The sequence below is a fragment of the Pangasianodon hypophthalmus genome, chromosome 5, assembly GCF_027358585.1.
Source record: "Pangasianodon hypophthalmus isolate fPanHyp1 chromosome 5, fPanHyp1.pri, whole genome shotgun sequence".
Classification (NCBI taxonomy): domain Eukaryota; kingdom Metazoa; phylum Chordata; class Actinopteri; order Siluriformes; family Pangasiidae; genus Pangasianodon; species Pangasianodon hypophthalmus.
Genome location: NC_069714.1, coordinates 5216010 through 5230679, shown reverse-complemented (window position 1 = coordinate 5230679; position 14670 = coordinate 5216010). Strand labels below are relative to the sequence as shown.

Below are 14670 nucleotides of genomic sequence, written 5' to 3'. Positions count from 1 at the left end.
TTAATGAGTACATGCTCAGACTCACACCAGAGAAACCTAGTGATTATACAATATATTAGCACCCAAGACACTCCATACATAAGGACCCACAAACATTTCACAGAAGCAGTTTCAAACTGAGGCTAGTGAGAGGTTAAAGTAAGCAATGTGGCAACCAATAGGTCATGTTTGGATAAAGTGGATATTTATGTGCAGCGTGGGCTTAGTTGCGCATTTGTTTTTTACTCTGCAATGCAAAGTGCAAAGGGTTGCGATGGATCTGGAGTCTTTCCCGGGAACACTAGGCATGAGGCAGGAATACACTCTCGATGGAATGCCAGTTAATCATAGGGCATCATGAACACACATTCACAGCTGGAGCAATTTACAGTCACTGATCTACTTACCAGTGTCTTTTATGTGAGGTGTGAGGAAATCAGTGAGACTGGAGGAAACCCACGCAAACACATCGAGATCTTCGGATTGAACCAAGGACTCTGGAGCTGTGCAGCTCGATCTTTTTAAATTCAAAAATTCAATCTTTTTAAGCACTTCTCACCATCTTAATTTACCTTGGGCAAAGCTAATTCTTGTCTTCATCATATTCAGGGAAAGATGGATATAATCATTTTTCACTATATTCTAATATCATCAGCTGAAATTATTTGACTAAATTAGTGTCTGTTTTTCATTTAGCGGCAAATTGAGCTGATTGACGAATGTCACACTAGTCCATAGATTCACTAGGCCCTGCATTTATTCCTAGTTGCTCCTTTGGTTTTAAGCATCATGGTTAGACAGAAGGTTGGGTAACAGAGAGGACAGGATTTATACACACAGGAGGTTAACAGTTATTTATTGCTTCAAAGTTCATTTACAAAATTCCTCAGGTCTGAGAAGACTAACCATCAGGTTCCATCAAGTTCTGCTTTGGTCAAGGGTCACGTTTGAGTTTATTTTCACTAAAGTAAAGTTAGATACATCCATAAATTATTTCACTGAAATAAAAACAGGGTCTAGGTGCTAGTTCTCCCTTGACATTTCGTATTGTATACTGACTGAGATTCTAACTGACTACAAAAGGTTCCTTTCTCCTACTTGAAGTTTGCTCGATGTATCTGAATCCACCATTTCTGTGCTGCATATATTTAAAAGGGGAATCAGGTTTTGGCACAGCAATGAACACTTCATTAATTCAGGTCTCTCGGATTCCAAGCTTCAGAGCTGCGGCACTCCTCAAAATCATGGTATATAGTGTCACCATCTTGGAGGAGTCAATGAATTTGTGTAAAGTGCAAAAAACTGTTTCCAATGTTTCCAAGTTCATGCTTTCAATCTTGAAGGGAAACAAATCCAAGTAAAATATCAACCCATAAAAGAGTTTCTGATGGTTCTTCACATGACAGAACAGGTTTTGGCCTTGCTCTTGTGCAGACACGACATTGAATCATGCTCGGCTCTGCCAGGCATGTGTGAAGATCGCTTGGTGGCTCTGGAAGACTTGTGACGCTTTACATTTTTGTTGCTCTTGTTGACGCAGGCCAAAGCAGCCACGTGGAAAATGTCTCTCACACTGTTCTCCGACTGCAGTGCAGAACACTCAATGTAAGGAGCTGAGATCTGCTTGGCCATGTTTGATCCCTGAGAGAGAGACAAAAAACTAATTTATGGATCGACATCTACATTATTGCCATGTTATTTCTGAAGTTTTTTTTTTTTTTCTTTACCTGATCGTAAGTCAGTGGCAACTCATTGGAGAGCTGCACAAAGGTTGCCAGGTCTGTGCGCAGGTCTGACTTGCAACCAACCAGGAGCATTTTGGTGTTGGGACAGAATTCCTCAATCTCACCCTTCCACTGCAAAGACATTCAAAACAATTAGTAGAATTTGGAAATGGTCATGTTTCAGCATGACTTGTTAATATTGTTTAATTGCTTGAATACAAATATTTTTTGGAATCTGATAAAAGGTACAAATTATGTCCTTTTCTCAGATCCAGGAACGCCTTGCTGCTACTATAGAAAGGTGATAGATCTTTAAAACACATATGGCCTGTCTGTACCATTCCTGAAGTTGGCTTTCTAATGTTTTCTGCATTGCATTATCCAGCAGGAAACTGAATCTGATGTTATGAGGACTTTGCTGGCTGGCTCTTTCACTTTCACGTCACGTATGCTTTCCCTTACAACTGAGTGCATTGATTTAGGGACTTTTACTGGGAAATTCCTTATGTATACCAATTTCCATGTCAAACATGATAAACAGTGAGCTTTTCATTTTGAAAGCTGAGCATCAACAACTGTAGAGTCACTTAAAATACACGATGTAATTATTTTAGGTAAAAATCTGATCTGGTGTGATCATGTGCGCAACAGATAATATTAATGATATTTCTACAAAATATATCAATGCACTCGCTGATACATAAATACGAAATGGCTTCAGTTTATCACAGGAATTAAAATGCCAAATGTCATTTGGTCCTCATTTGGTGCAAAGTGGCTAAAGTGGAGTTTCCTGGCTTTTCTGACTTGCGTCTTGGAACCAGGGCCTTTAAAATCAACAAAAATCTTTCTTCACATGTAAACTATTTTCTTGACATTTGGCATGCATTCAGTTGTAACCATGGAGCTGAATTTTGCAATCGTTGTTGATTAAACATGATGCAATAGACCCTTAATGCCTCAACATACTTCTTGCAGAGACAACATCTGGGAGGGTTGTGCAAAGACAAAATTACCTTCACGATATTTGTTATTGTGTCATATGAGTGCTTCAGTACTGCAGGTGGTGCTAATAAAATTTCATGACAACATCTACATCTACAGGAAGATTGCCGCTCCTCAAATTCAGCCATCTTATAGCAATAAATCGACGTGGGTATGCCTCGTACGTAATGACCAATCACAGGCTTGGTGGAGTTCTGTGAATTTGATCCATGGTCCAAACTACCACGTGCACAAGACGATGAGTGAAGCTTCAGCATGATGTCCATTTCCTTCTAAACTGCATCAGAATAATCATGTAAGCCAGCTGAACACTGTCTCTGCATGAAGTATGCTGAGGCCCAGTGATTATGTATCCATGACAACTGGCAAAAAATAAATGTGATTTTTTTTCTTCTCTAAATGTACCAATATTCATTCAGCTATTATATAACTGAAAGATAGAACTATTGGGCATTACAGTCTAAAAACCAGAAACCATTTCAGACACCATAAGGCTGACTTTGGCAAAAGGTTTGACATGCTGTGCATTCTGAGATGCTTTTCTGTTCACCTCGGTTGTACAGAGTGGTTATTCAAGTTACCATATTTTATCTGTCAGCTTGAACTAGACTGGCTATTCTCCCTTGACCTCTCTCATCAACAAGACATTTAGATCCACAGAACTTCTGCTCGATGGATGCTTTTGGTTTTTCCGCATCATTCTGTATAAACTCTGTAGACCGTTGTGTGTGAAAATCCCAGGAGATGACTTGTTTCTGAAATACACAAACCAGCCCATCTGGCACCAACAACCCTGCCAAGGTCAAATTCAATGCGATCACATTTTTCCCCATCATGAAGATTGATGTGAACTTTAACTGAAGCTCTTGGCCTGTAAAAAAAAATCTGCATGATTTTATGCATTGTGCTGCTGCCACATTAAAACCTTTTTCTTTCTGTAACCTTTATATATAGATCATTGGTTCTATATAATATAGATACAAAAACAAACAGAACTTTTTTGCTTGCTGCCCAAAAGATCTTCGAAGGAAGGTGTTGCTTTTACTAAGATTGTTTTATCATATTTTAAGGAACAACGAAGTAACATTAAATCCGAGACCTAGTTGTTCCAAGTTTACTGACTCTATCCAAGAAAGCAGACTGGAAATACAAGAGTGTAGTGTGCAATGACTCTTCCTATCTGGGTTCCTATCTGTTTAAGTTTTTGTTTTGAGGTGATAAAGAATTCTTCTACCAAATTCCATCCTGACACTACCTACATTATTAACCGGTATGAGAGCACCCTCTTTTAAAATATAATTAAAGCAGAACTGAAGCAAAGGAAGCAGTGCCTCCCTTGTAGAGGAACAAACTTCTGTTTCTTGTCCTACTCCTGACTCCACTGGTATTGTGTTCAGTCTCAGTGACATCACAGGTCAAAGGTCAGATGGCTCTCGACCACACAAAAGGTCTGCATCTCTCAGTACAAATGTAAACATGTCCTCTCATTCGATTTCCTTACGTGTGAACAGGATTTCAAAGCGTAGCTGGACCTCCCACACATCGCATTCTCTTTCAGCTTGGTACAACAACCCCCCTCATAACCAGCAGCCCAGTGTCTGGGCTGTTTGTCACAAACCCACTTGACCCAATAACACAAAACCCAGCCTTGTGAGAAAGTTAATAGAAGCTACTGTCCTGCTGTGACTAAGCAGAGGCATGAAGAGTTCACTGCATACAATCAAATCCACAAATGAACTGAATTATGGCTGTGATGCCACACTGTACCCACCTTCCTGAGCACGCTGTCCAGCGTTTCTGGTCGGCTGATGTCGAAACAGATGAGCACTGCGTCTGCATCAGGGTATGAAAGAGGACGCACGTTGTCGTAGTATGGTGATCCTACAAAATAAGAAGGAGGTTCCCTTGAAAATCCTCAATCTTTAAGTTCTACTAGGGGAAAAATAACCTACTTTCGATTTTTTCCATATTTTATCCAGAATGTTTTCAAAAAATTTGTTTGGTGCTGAAAATTATGGTGTGTATATATACAGTATTTGTTATTCTTTATTAATTTTACAATGGTAGTGTTGTAAAATGTAAAGAGATGGCTTGGGTCAGTGGGACATCCATTTGTTTTTGCTTTTTTTTTCAACTTCTAACAAGTGCTCTTCAGTCCAAAGTTCAGTTTTTCAGTACTTTTCAGTTTCAGTACAAAATCAGACAGTTAATTTCAGGTTCAAAATACACGAAAACTACCAAAGGACCTTCAGCATGCTTCATAATAAATAAATGAAATGAAACACAAGCACCACATTTCTTCCAAGAAGAAAACTTTGCCAAATAGAGCACATTTAATGTATGGAACATAATGTGATATGTGATTAGTACTTTTCTTTTGTAATAGTTTTAAGAAAAAAACATAATACCATAACAAATATATATATGTACATGGAAAGTAAATATTATATATATGTGTATGTATATATATATATATATATATATATATATATATATATATATATATATATATATATACTCAGAGAGAGAGTGCAGAGAGAGAGAGAGTGAGAGAGAGAGAGAGCACTAAGGAATGCCGGAAAGTCTTCTGTGGGCTTGAGGAATGATGAATAAGGTGGGAGGAAAAGTGACTCCATCATTGAATGAACTGCAAATCAGCATGCTATACCATGCAATTATAAATGATCTCCATTGTTTGCCTGTTTCCATACAGCACACACAGTGAAGTGATGGCGGCACTCCTCTGTCCCTGTGCTTTCACTGTTGCCTTTTATTCTTTGTGTCTATAACTATGATTTTTAGGCTTTTGTTTGTAGCTCAACATAGTATTTGCCACTTAGAACACTGCAACCCCCGTCGGATCTCCTGACTGGAGTGAATTCAGCCTTGAAGCAAAGGAATGGAAATATGTGCAAAAGGGGTTTTAGAGATACATAGTTGTGCCAGTGAGTAAAAAAGAATGGAAGATGCACTTTTTTGTATCTTTGATACACTTTTTTGTATCAAATCTACACACAGTTGGTCAACAGTAAATGCTGTTGTATTAACTGTATGATATAAGCGAAGAGTTTCGACTTGGTACAAAAAAAAAAAAAACACTTTCTATCAATTGTACAATAAACAAAAAACCTACGTACAGAAAACGGTTCGATCCTGAGCTCAAGTTTCTGTCTATGTGGAGTATCCACATGTTCTCCCATGTCTATGTGGGTTTCCTTTGGGTATCAGTAGTAGGTATCAATGAGTGTGTCAATGAGTGTGACAGACTGGCATCCCATCCAGGGTGTGTTCCCACCTCGCACCCAGTGTTCCAGGGACAGACTCCAAATCCACTGCAATCCTGACCAGGATAAAGTGCTTACTGAAGATGAATGAATGAATGAAGGTAAGTACAGAGCCATAAACAAAGGGCTATTCTTTACGTACAGTGTAATACATAAGCCAGAGCATACTTTCATGCGCCAATTTTTCATATTGCCATCTGGCACACTTGTGGACCACAACCAACATTAATGGTATTGCCAAGAGATAAAAAGGGAAAGTATGTTACAGCCCAAGGGCCATATTCAAAGTTGGAAAATGAAGACTGATAAAGCAGATCCCATTTTGTCAGTGAAGTATGTTTTCCATTGCATAAAAAACAAGAAATATATTCTAAAATAAAACACAAAAATTTGATTAATGTGGTTAGACTTTTCCCAGGCTTCCTGGGATAGGCTCCGGATTTACCATGACCCTGTAATTAGTTACTGAAGTTGAATGAATGAATGAATGATTAAAGTCAAAATAGCTACAAAAGTTGAAGTTTATATATATATTTTTAATATTTTTAAGCAATATTTTGGTGTAAAATAATATATTTATAACTATGTTCTGACAAACATCCTAGAATCTTAATTCTAAGGTTTCAGTCTGGAAAATTTTAAGGATGACACATTAACCTTGAAAGTCAAGGAGCTCTCATTCCACCAGAATAACAAAACATGATTATCAACTAATGTTCATGTCATTGTAAAAATATGTGGAAACTACACCTTCAAGGAGTGCCTCTGAACAGTTACAACTAACACTTTCAGAAGCCCTACTAGCCCTTTTATAGGAAGTCAAGACAATTACTTAAAATGTATTCACATTGTTTTAAGCCCATACCACTACCACGACATGTTGAAACAAGAAAGAACCCCATTTGATTTCCATCTACCTGAAAATAAGCCAAACAGATCTGCAGACAGACGTCAACAGTAGAACGTCTGTTTAACAAAGCCAGATTATGACTTCACTTCCCAGACAAAGTATAAATATTGAAAGGAGCGGGTCTGTAACTGAAGCAAATAGTTTCGTAGCTAGTCAGAAAAGGGAAGCCTGAAACTAAGCACATTCCACAATCTTCATGCAAGTTATAACAGCTCATATATTTCAAAGTTTTTACAGTAATCCAGACTATTATCCTATGATGGGGATATCATAGGATTAAAAGGGCATGGTTTTATTATCATCTTTACCGTAATTCATAAGAATTCATAATTACATGCTGGCCAATTGTCAGGAGATTTTGAATCTTGATGATGCCATAGCCATTCTAGGCCAGAAGTCCAACAGAGCAAAACTGGTAGGATGGCATCATTCTCACTTGTCAGTCAGAGTGAAACTAACCAGTTGTGGGTGTTTCTGGGCTTATGTATGTTGAAGAAGGTAGTTAGCACATTCCTCTGCGCCTGTGATGCTGCACGAACGGTAGTTTGTAGATGACTTGGTGGGTTCATGTGTCTCAGAGGAAGCATTTGTTAGCTTCTGGTTGGTAGCTGCAGTGCGACAGGGAGAGCTAGCTATTTGGTGGAAACTGGGAGAAACTCCAAAATTGGGACCAAAAAAAGAATTCGCATTGGTAACCTGCGTAAAATGTTCTGAACACTTACAAATCAGTTCATGTTTTGGAAGATCTGTGGGACAAAGTAGAGAGAACCTGAGACCATGACCTGCCTGACAGAACCATTCTTCTTGTATTGTATTATACAGCATATAATACATCTCGAAGTTCTGCCCAGCATCCAGTTTCTCCACACGGCTCTCTTACTTTCTCACTGTGGGATTCCCTCTGCAAGTCACCATCCCACTAGAGATGGAGAGAGCATATGCACACCCGCTTCACTCGCAGTAAACTGGGTTAGCTATCTATTCTGGGAGATGACTCTGCTCTAGAAAGCTAGTTAGGGCTCAGAATGAGTGCAAACCATGCAGTTCAGGGTATCAGCACCCAGTGTTGATTTATGAGTCAATTTTTGCAGCCTAATCCATGAAGTTAATAGATTTTTTTGTACTGAAGCAAAGGTTGTTGCTGAGTCGATGAACAGCTGTTTTAAATCAACTCATTTTCTGGCTTCATATGTTAGTAGACGCCCCTGGAATTTCCTGGCAAATCTAATGCAACTTAAACCTTAGGTCCAAATGTCTCATTGCCACACACAGTGCCAAACAAGTTTTGTCCAAATCATCACTCGAGTGTTATTACCCTAGAGTAATGTACATCTTTCATAAAGTCTGGGTCACCTCACATGGATGAAAGAAGGCAGAGACTTAGCACGCTGGTTGATCTCACTTCCTGAGTACTGCATATTGGAGTCCCCATTGGGGACTTCAGAGAAACAGCAATCAGCTGGAGGTCACACACGGTCCGACCCCTGAGTATTAATTCAGGGCGAACGAGACTGGCACACAGCTGTTGGGGCCACTTCAATAACAGAGAAGTAATCACCTCCAGGCCTTGAGCTTACAATCTTGCCTGATTTCAGGAGAATGTTAGAATGTATGTGTTGTTGCTGGAGAAAGTCTGTTTACACACGTGTAATGTACACCACTTTCATTGTCCTATGTGGTGTAATGTACACCGCGTAGGAAAATGAATGTTTGAACTAGCGGGTGCACAGACGCTACACACTGGCGCTGACATTGACACAATGACATTCTAGTTTTTTGCATTAAGGAATTAAGTAGAAGTAATAATTGATGTACGGACAGTACAAGACTGCATGCTGTCTTACTACAGGAAGGTAAACTGCAAGAATATGAACTTTAAAAACTCAGTAGCTGAACTGAAGGTTTCTACAGAATGGCTATGAAAACCTTGATCATTCTAATATAGTGGTTTATCCAATCACATCATTTTGTGAAGACACCAATTCTTTAAAAAGACTTTAACACACTATATATTTGGTACAACCTAGTGTAAGTACGTACCCTCCTTTATATTCAGCTTTGACAGAAAGTAGGAGTTTTCCTAGAATAAAGTTTTACGTTTATCTATACTGAAGGTTCGTATTAAATTCTCGTGACTAAGGCATGTTTGGTTTTAATCAACAAATATAATTGTTCCAGCCCACAGAGACGTATTTCCTACATATGCTTAGCGTATGGAAACAGGGTGGAGGTTGCTGGGGAATATGATATTCTCACAACCTTTTGACAAACCCATCCTTGCTCAAAGCTTCCAACATTCCAGAGGAATAACATCATCCTTATCTAGGATCTCGACACTTCTCTGGGAAGTACATTGTTTAAAAAAATGACCTGGCTGTCTTAAATTTTAAGTTCACTGCAACTAAAACCAAAATTGAATGCTGATGAATCTAAACTAACTTGAAAAACCCTAAAAGAAATAAAATAAAAACCACACAGTCAATTTTAATAGACGTAACCAGTTAGACCTGCAGCTATCTCTTTTGGTCATCTGTTCATTCATATCTAATTAATTGATATCGATTTCACACATGACAATTCCTTTAAACTTGGTATTAGTTCACATTGCTCTTTGCATATTTTGGGAAACCGTGTTTCAGCACCCAAAGCCATGCACCGCTCTGGAAGCTAGTCATCTTACCGGATGTGTCCCAGAGGCTGAGCTCCACTCGGAGGGAGTCGATCTCAAAGCTGGCCGTGTAGTTCTCAAACACTGTCGGCACGTAGCTCTGTTCAGAAAAATACAACCGAGGCAGAATTTTGAGCATGAATTAAAGATATTATAGCAGTGTCCTTTTTTTAATGCAGCTGATGCAGTTATTAATAACCTGATACCGGACTTCGTGTTACGCCGGAGGTTCCCAAACTTTATCAGCTCAACCCCTTCAACCTAAATTATCTGCCTTACGCACTAAACACACGCTGAGACTTAACGCAGGATAACATATAACCTATTACAACTATAACATATAACCTATTACAACTATAACATATAACCTATTACAACCTTTTCAGGTATTCCTATGATTAGAATTTTAATGTGTAAAAAAAACAATGCATTTTAAAATTTTATTTAACACAGAATTAATATGACCCCCTGCATTGCCACCACAATCTGCGTGTTACGGTTGGGAAGCTCTGTCATGCTGATGATAAACTAGCTGCTTACTGGCATGACTGTATCTGAAAATAAATAAATAAATAAATAAATAAATGAAAACAAGAAAATCAGAATGCATTAAAATAAAACAAATAGATCTATCTGTCTAGAAGTGGTAGATCTGCCATTATAGATTGATAGATAGATAGATAGATAGATAGATAGCGATACAGTGGATAGATAGATAGATAGATAGAAAGATAGATAGATAGCGATACAGTTGATAGATAGATAGATAGATAGATAGATAGATAGATAGATAGATAGCGATACAGTGGATAGATAGATAGATAGACAGATAGATAGAGATACAGTGAATGAATAGATAGATAGATAAGATTGATAGATAGAGAGAGATACAGTGAATAAATAGAAAGATAGATAGATAGATAGATAGATAGTGATTAGATAGAGAGAGATACAGTGAATAGATAGATAGATAGAGAGAGAGAGAGAGATACAGTGAATAAATAGAAAGAGAGATACAGTGAATAGATAGAGAGAGAGAGAGAGAGAGAGAGAGAGACAGTGAATAGATAGATAGAGAGAGAGAGAGAGAGAGAGATACAGTGAATAGAGAGAGAGAGAGAGAGAGAGATACAGTGAATAGAGAGAGAGAGAGAGAGAGAGAGAGAGAGAGACAGTGAATAGATAGATAGAGAGAGAGAGAGAGAGAGAGAGAGATACAGTGAATAGAGAGAGAGAGAGAGAGAGAGAGAGATACAGTGAATAAATAGAAAGAGAGATACAGTGAATAGATAGAGAGAGAGAGAGAGAGAGAGAGAGAGAGACAGTGAATAGATAGATAGAGAGAGAGAGAGAGAGAGATACAGTGAATAGAGAGAGAGAGAGAGAGAGAGAGAGAGAGAGATACAGTGAATTGATAGAGAGAGAGAGAGAGAGAGAGAGAGAGATACAGTGAATAGATAGATAGAGAGAGAGAGAGAGAGAGAGAGAGAGAGAGAGATACAGTGAATAGATAGATAGATAGATAGATAGATAGATAGATAGATAGATAGATAGATAATTTGATCTAATAACTTCCATGCAAAGTTATGAGAACTTTTCATTTCTTGACCTTCCACACACACACACACACACACACACACACACACCTCCGGGAAGCAGTCTTTGGCGAAGACGGTGAGCAGGGCGGTTTTGCCGCACGCGCTGTCTCCCACCACCACCATCTTACACTTCACATCGGCCGCGTGCTCCATCCTCGCGCTACCGCCGCAACTTCAGCTGCTTGCAGTGTGAGCGAGCAGCGACGGGACCGGGCCTCCGCGAGCCATTTCACACCATCACTGCACCGGAGAACCAGCGCAACGGCTACATTCCTTCAGTCTCCGGATGGTATTTAGGTGACGTCGCAAACTAATCACGTGGTTATTCCGGTGAGCGCGCGGACAGGACACGGTGCAGGCGGGACGCGGGACTGCAAGAAGTTCACAGTGGCTGTCTTTCCTCTCTGAAGTGTGCACTCCAAATGTAGCAGCCCTGCTCCGCTCCTGGGTTTTATATCAGACTCTCTCTCTCTCTCTCTCTCTCTCTCTCTCACACACACACACACACGGAGCCGCCCCTTACACTCCACGCTGCACACTCTTTCATCGCCTGGTACATTACACGAGTTTTGTAAGACTTTTTCTCCCCTGGTGACAGGTTTCTTACAGCCCAAAGAAAGAGTCTCTTATCATCATCAGAAACTGGACTAATAATCATAGACTGGACTCATAATCATAGACTGGACTAATAATCATAGACTGGACTCACAATCATAGACTGGACTAATAATCATAGACTGGACTCATAATCATAGACTGGACTCACAATCATAGACTGGACTCATAATCATAGACTGGACTCATAATCATAGACTGGACTAATAATCATAGACTGGACTCACAATCATAGACTGGACTCACAATCATAGACTGGACTAATAATCATAGACTGGACTCACAATCATAGACTGGACTCACAATCATAGACTGGACTAATAATCATAGACTGGACTCACAATCATAGACTGGACTCACAATCATAGACTGGACTCACAATCATAGACTGGACTAATAATCATAGACTGGACTCAATCATAAACTGGACTAATAATCATAGACTGGACTCATAATCAAAGACTGGACTCGCAACCATAGACTGAACTCAATCATAAACTGGACTAATGATCTTAGACTGGACTCACAATCATAGACTGGACTCACAATCATAAACTGGATTAATAATAATCATATACTGGACTAATAATAATCATAAACTGGACTAATAATAATCATAAACTGGACTAATAATCATAAACTGGACTCACAATCATAAACTGGACTAATAATAATCATAAACTGGACTAATAATAATCATAAACTGGACTAATAATAATCATAAACTGGAATCATATTCATAATGATCTGTACTCTATAGGAGTGCTTCCTGCTTATATAAAGTTTGCACACTCTTGTTTTCTTCGATATTACAAATAACAAAAGACGGTCAAAAGGTCTGTTTTGGCTCTAAAGGCTTTTCCTGATCTCCTCACTCGCTCTCATTAACCGCTTGATCAGGGTGACGGTGGATCAGTCCGGAGTCTGTCCTGGGAACAGGCAGGAATATATCCTGGATGAGACACCAGTCCACCATAGGACACCAAGCACACACTCACACACACACTCACACACTTATTCACGTTGAGGCAATTTAGTGAATCCAATCCACCCACAAGCATATTTCTGAGAGGTGGAAAGAGAACCGCAGAACCCCTAGGAAACCCACAGTGACACATGGAGAACATGAGAAACACAGCACAGACAGTAACCCGAGCTCAGGATCAAACCAGGAATCCTGGAGCTGTGAACCGTCAGCTGTGCTAATCAAAAGTGTGTTGAGATATTAATAGCAAAACAATCCAAAATTAAAGTGATATAAAACATGGAGTTGACTTTATAGACTTTTTCAAGTGTTCTGCTATTTTTTAGACAAATCTTTCTCCTTTATTTGTCTTTCAATCTTTGCTCATGTCTGTGTTTCATCTATTTCTCACTTGATGGTTTTCGCTGTTGGTTATGGTATCAGTAAAACTTCGATATGTTTTCTACCCTCCTCTGCCTCTGTCACAGGTTTTAAGCTTCGTGGAGGCTGTTATTCTCATTCCCATTCACTGATAACCTGATTGCTCAAAGCAAACTCCTTGAGAGCTTTACATGCTTTTAATAAGCCTTAAAGTAAACATTTCTTAATCATTTTAAGTCATTAGATATCTTAATAAGGCACATTCAGATAAATTAACAAGAGCATGTCAATAGGGATACAAACTTTTGAGCTTGCTATAATAAAGGATAACTGCTCACAGGCTACATTGTGGAATATTTAGGCTGTACATTGTAAACATACATATGTGAGGAGCCAGGAGGCACAGTGGCTTACCGGTTAGCACAGTTGCGTTGCACCTCAGGGGTTGGGGGTTCCTATCCTGCCTCCGCCCTGTGTGCACGGAGTTTGCACGTTCTTCCCGTGCTTCAGGGGTTTCCTCCCCATGTCCAAAGACATGCGTTGTAGGCTGATTGGCATTCCCAAATTGTCCGTAGTGTGTGAATGGGTGTGTGAGTGTGTGTGATTGTGCCCTGCGTTGGCACCCTGTCCAGGGGATGGCTCCAGACTACCCCACAACCCTGTGTAGGAAGATGTGATATAGAGAACGAATGTGCCTTAAGATATCTAAGAATTGGAAAGATGGATGAATGTTGGATGGAGGAGCCAGTTTTAAAGCTCATACAGCATTTGGACAATGAGCTAAAACGACTGAAATATAGCCAATCATATTTTAAGTTTGTCCAAAAATGACCCAAATATTAGTCATGCCTGAGATACAGTCTCAGCTGTGTGTTGTGATTGTGTTCAGGGAGCCATATTGGGATGAGTTATTGCACAGTGGTGTGTATTTTACAGATAAAAGTATCAGTGGGCACTGGACCATCGCTCATTCGCTATCAGGAAACACAGACTGTGTTCTTAAACCAACACTGATGAACCAACCCAAAATAACTTGATAAAAGCTGTCATAGCAAACATATAATATTACCCCAAATTCCAAATTGTCTAAATGTAAGGACCACTGTGGGAAAAGTTCTGGCAACACAAATGGATTTCAGAGCTTCATTTATGGAAAGCTTAAAAAATATCAAAACAGCATCATAATAATTAGCATCTCTGCCTATGCACACAGAGTGGTGATTTTACAATGTGGCAAAGAGAGAGAAAAAGAGGAAGGTGAAATCAGCGAGTCTGTTTTTGCTGTGGGAGAATGTCCTTGATTCAGAGCAGAGTCCTAACAGAGCCAACAGCATGGAACACACAGACACAAGGCAGAAAAACCTTGGTATGTAGGTTAAAAACTTGAAAAAAATAACACAAATCACTCTTTTATTTTCATTTTTCAGAGTTTAAGTGTTTAACTTGTAGGCAGAACTGTGATAACAACTTGTGGACTCTTCTATATGAATTATTATATCTCAATCAAGATGGAAATAACTTCTCAAAACAGGCATGTTGCCA

The 14670-nt window shown here is 39.2% G+C and overlaps 1 protein-coding gene across 1 annotated transcript; it reads right to left on the bottom strand.

Moving 5' to 3' along the window:
- Window positions 1-818: 818 nt before the first annotated feature.
- rnd3b (Rho family GTPase 3b) lies at window positions 819-11602 on the bottom strand. Its single transcript, XM_034304804.2, has 5 exons — window positions 11217-11602; window positions 9583-9670; window positions 4480-4589; window positions 1707-1835; window positions 819-1620 (listed from the first exon to the last, which is right to left on the bottom strand). The coding sequence occupies exons 1-5, from the start codon at window positions 11319-11321 to the stop codon at window positions 1375-1377; spliced, it is 678 nt and encodes a 225-aa protein (XP_034160695.1). The 5' UTR covers window positions 11322-11602; the 3' UTR covers window positions 819-1374.
- Window positions 11603-14670: the final 3068 nt, after the last annotated feature.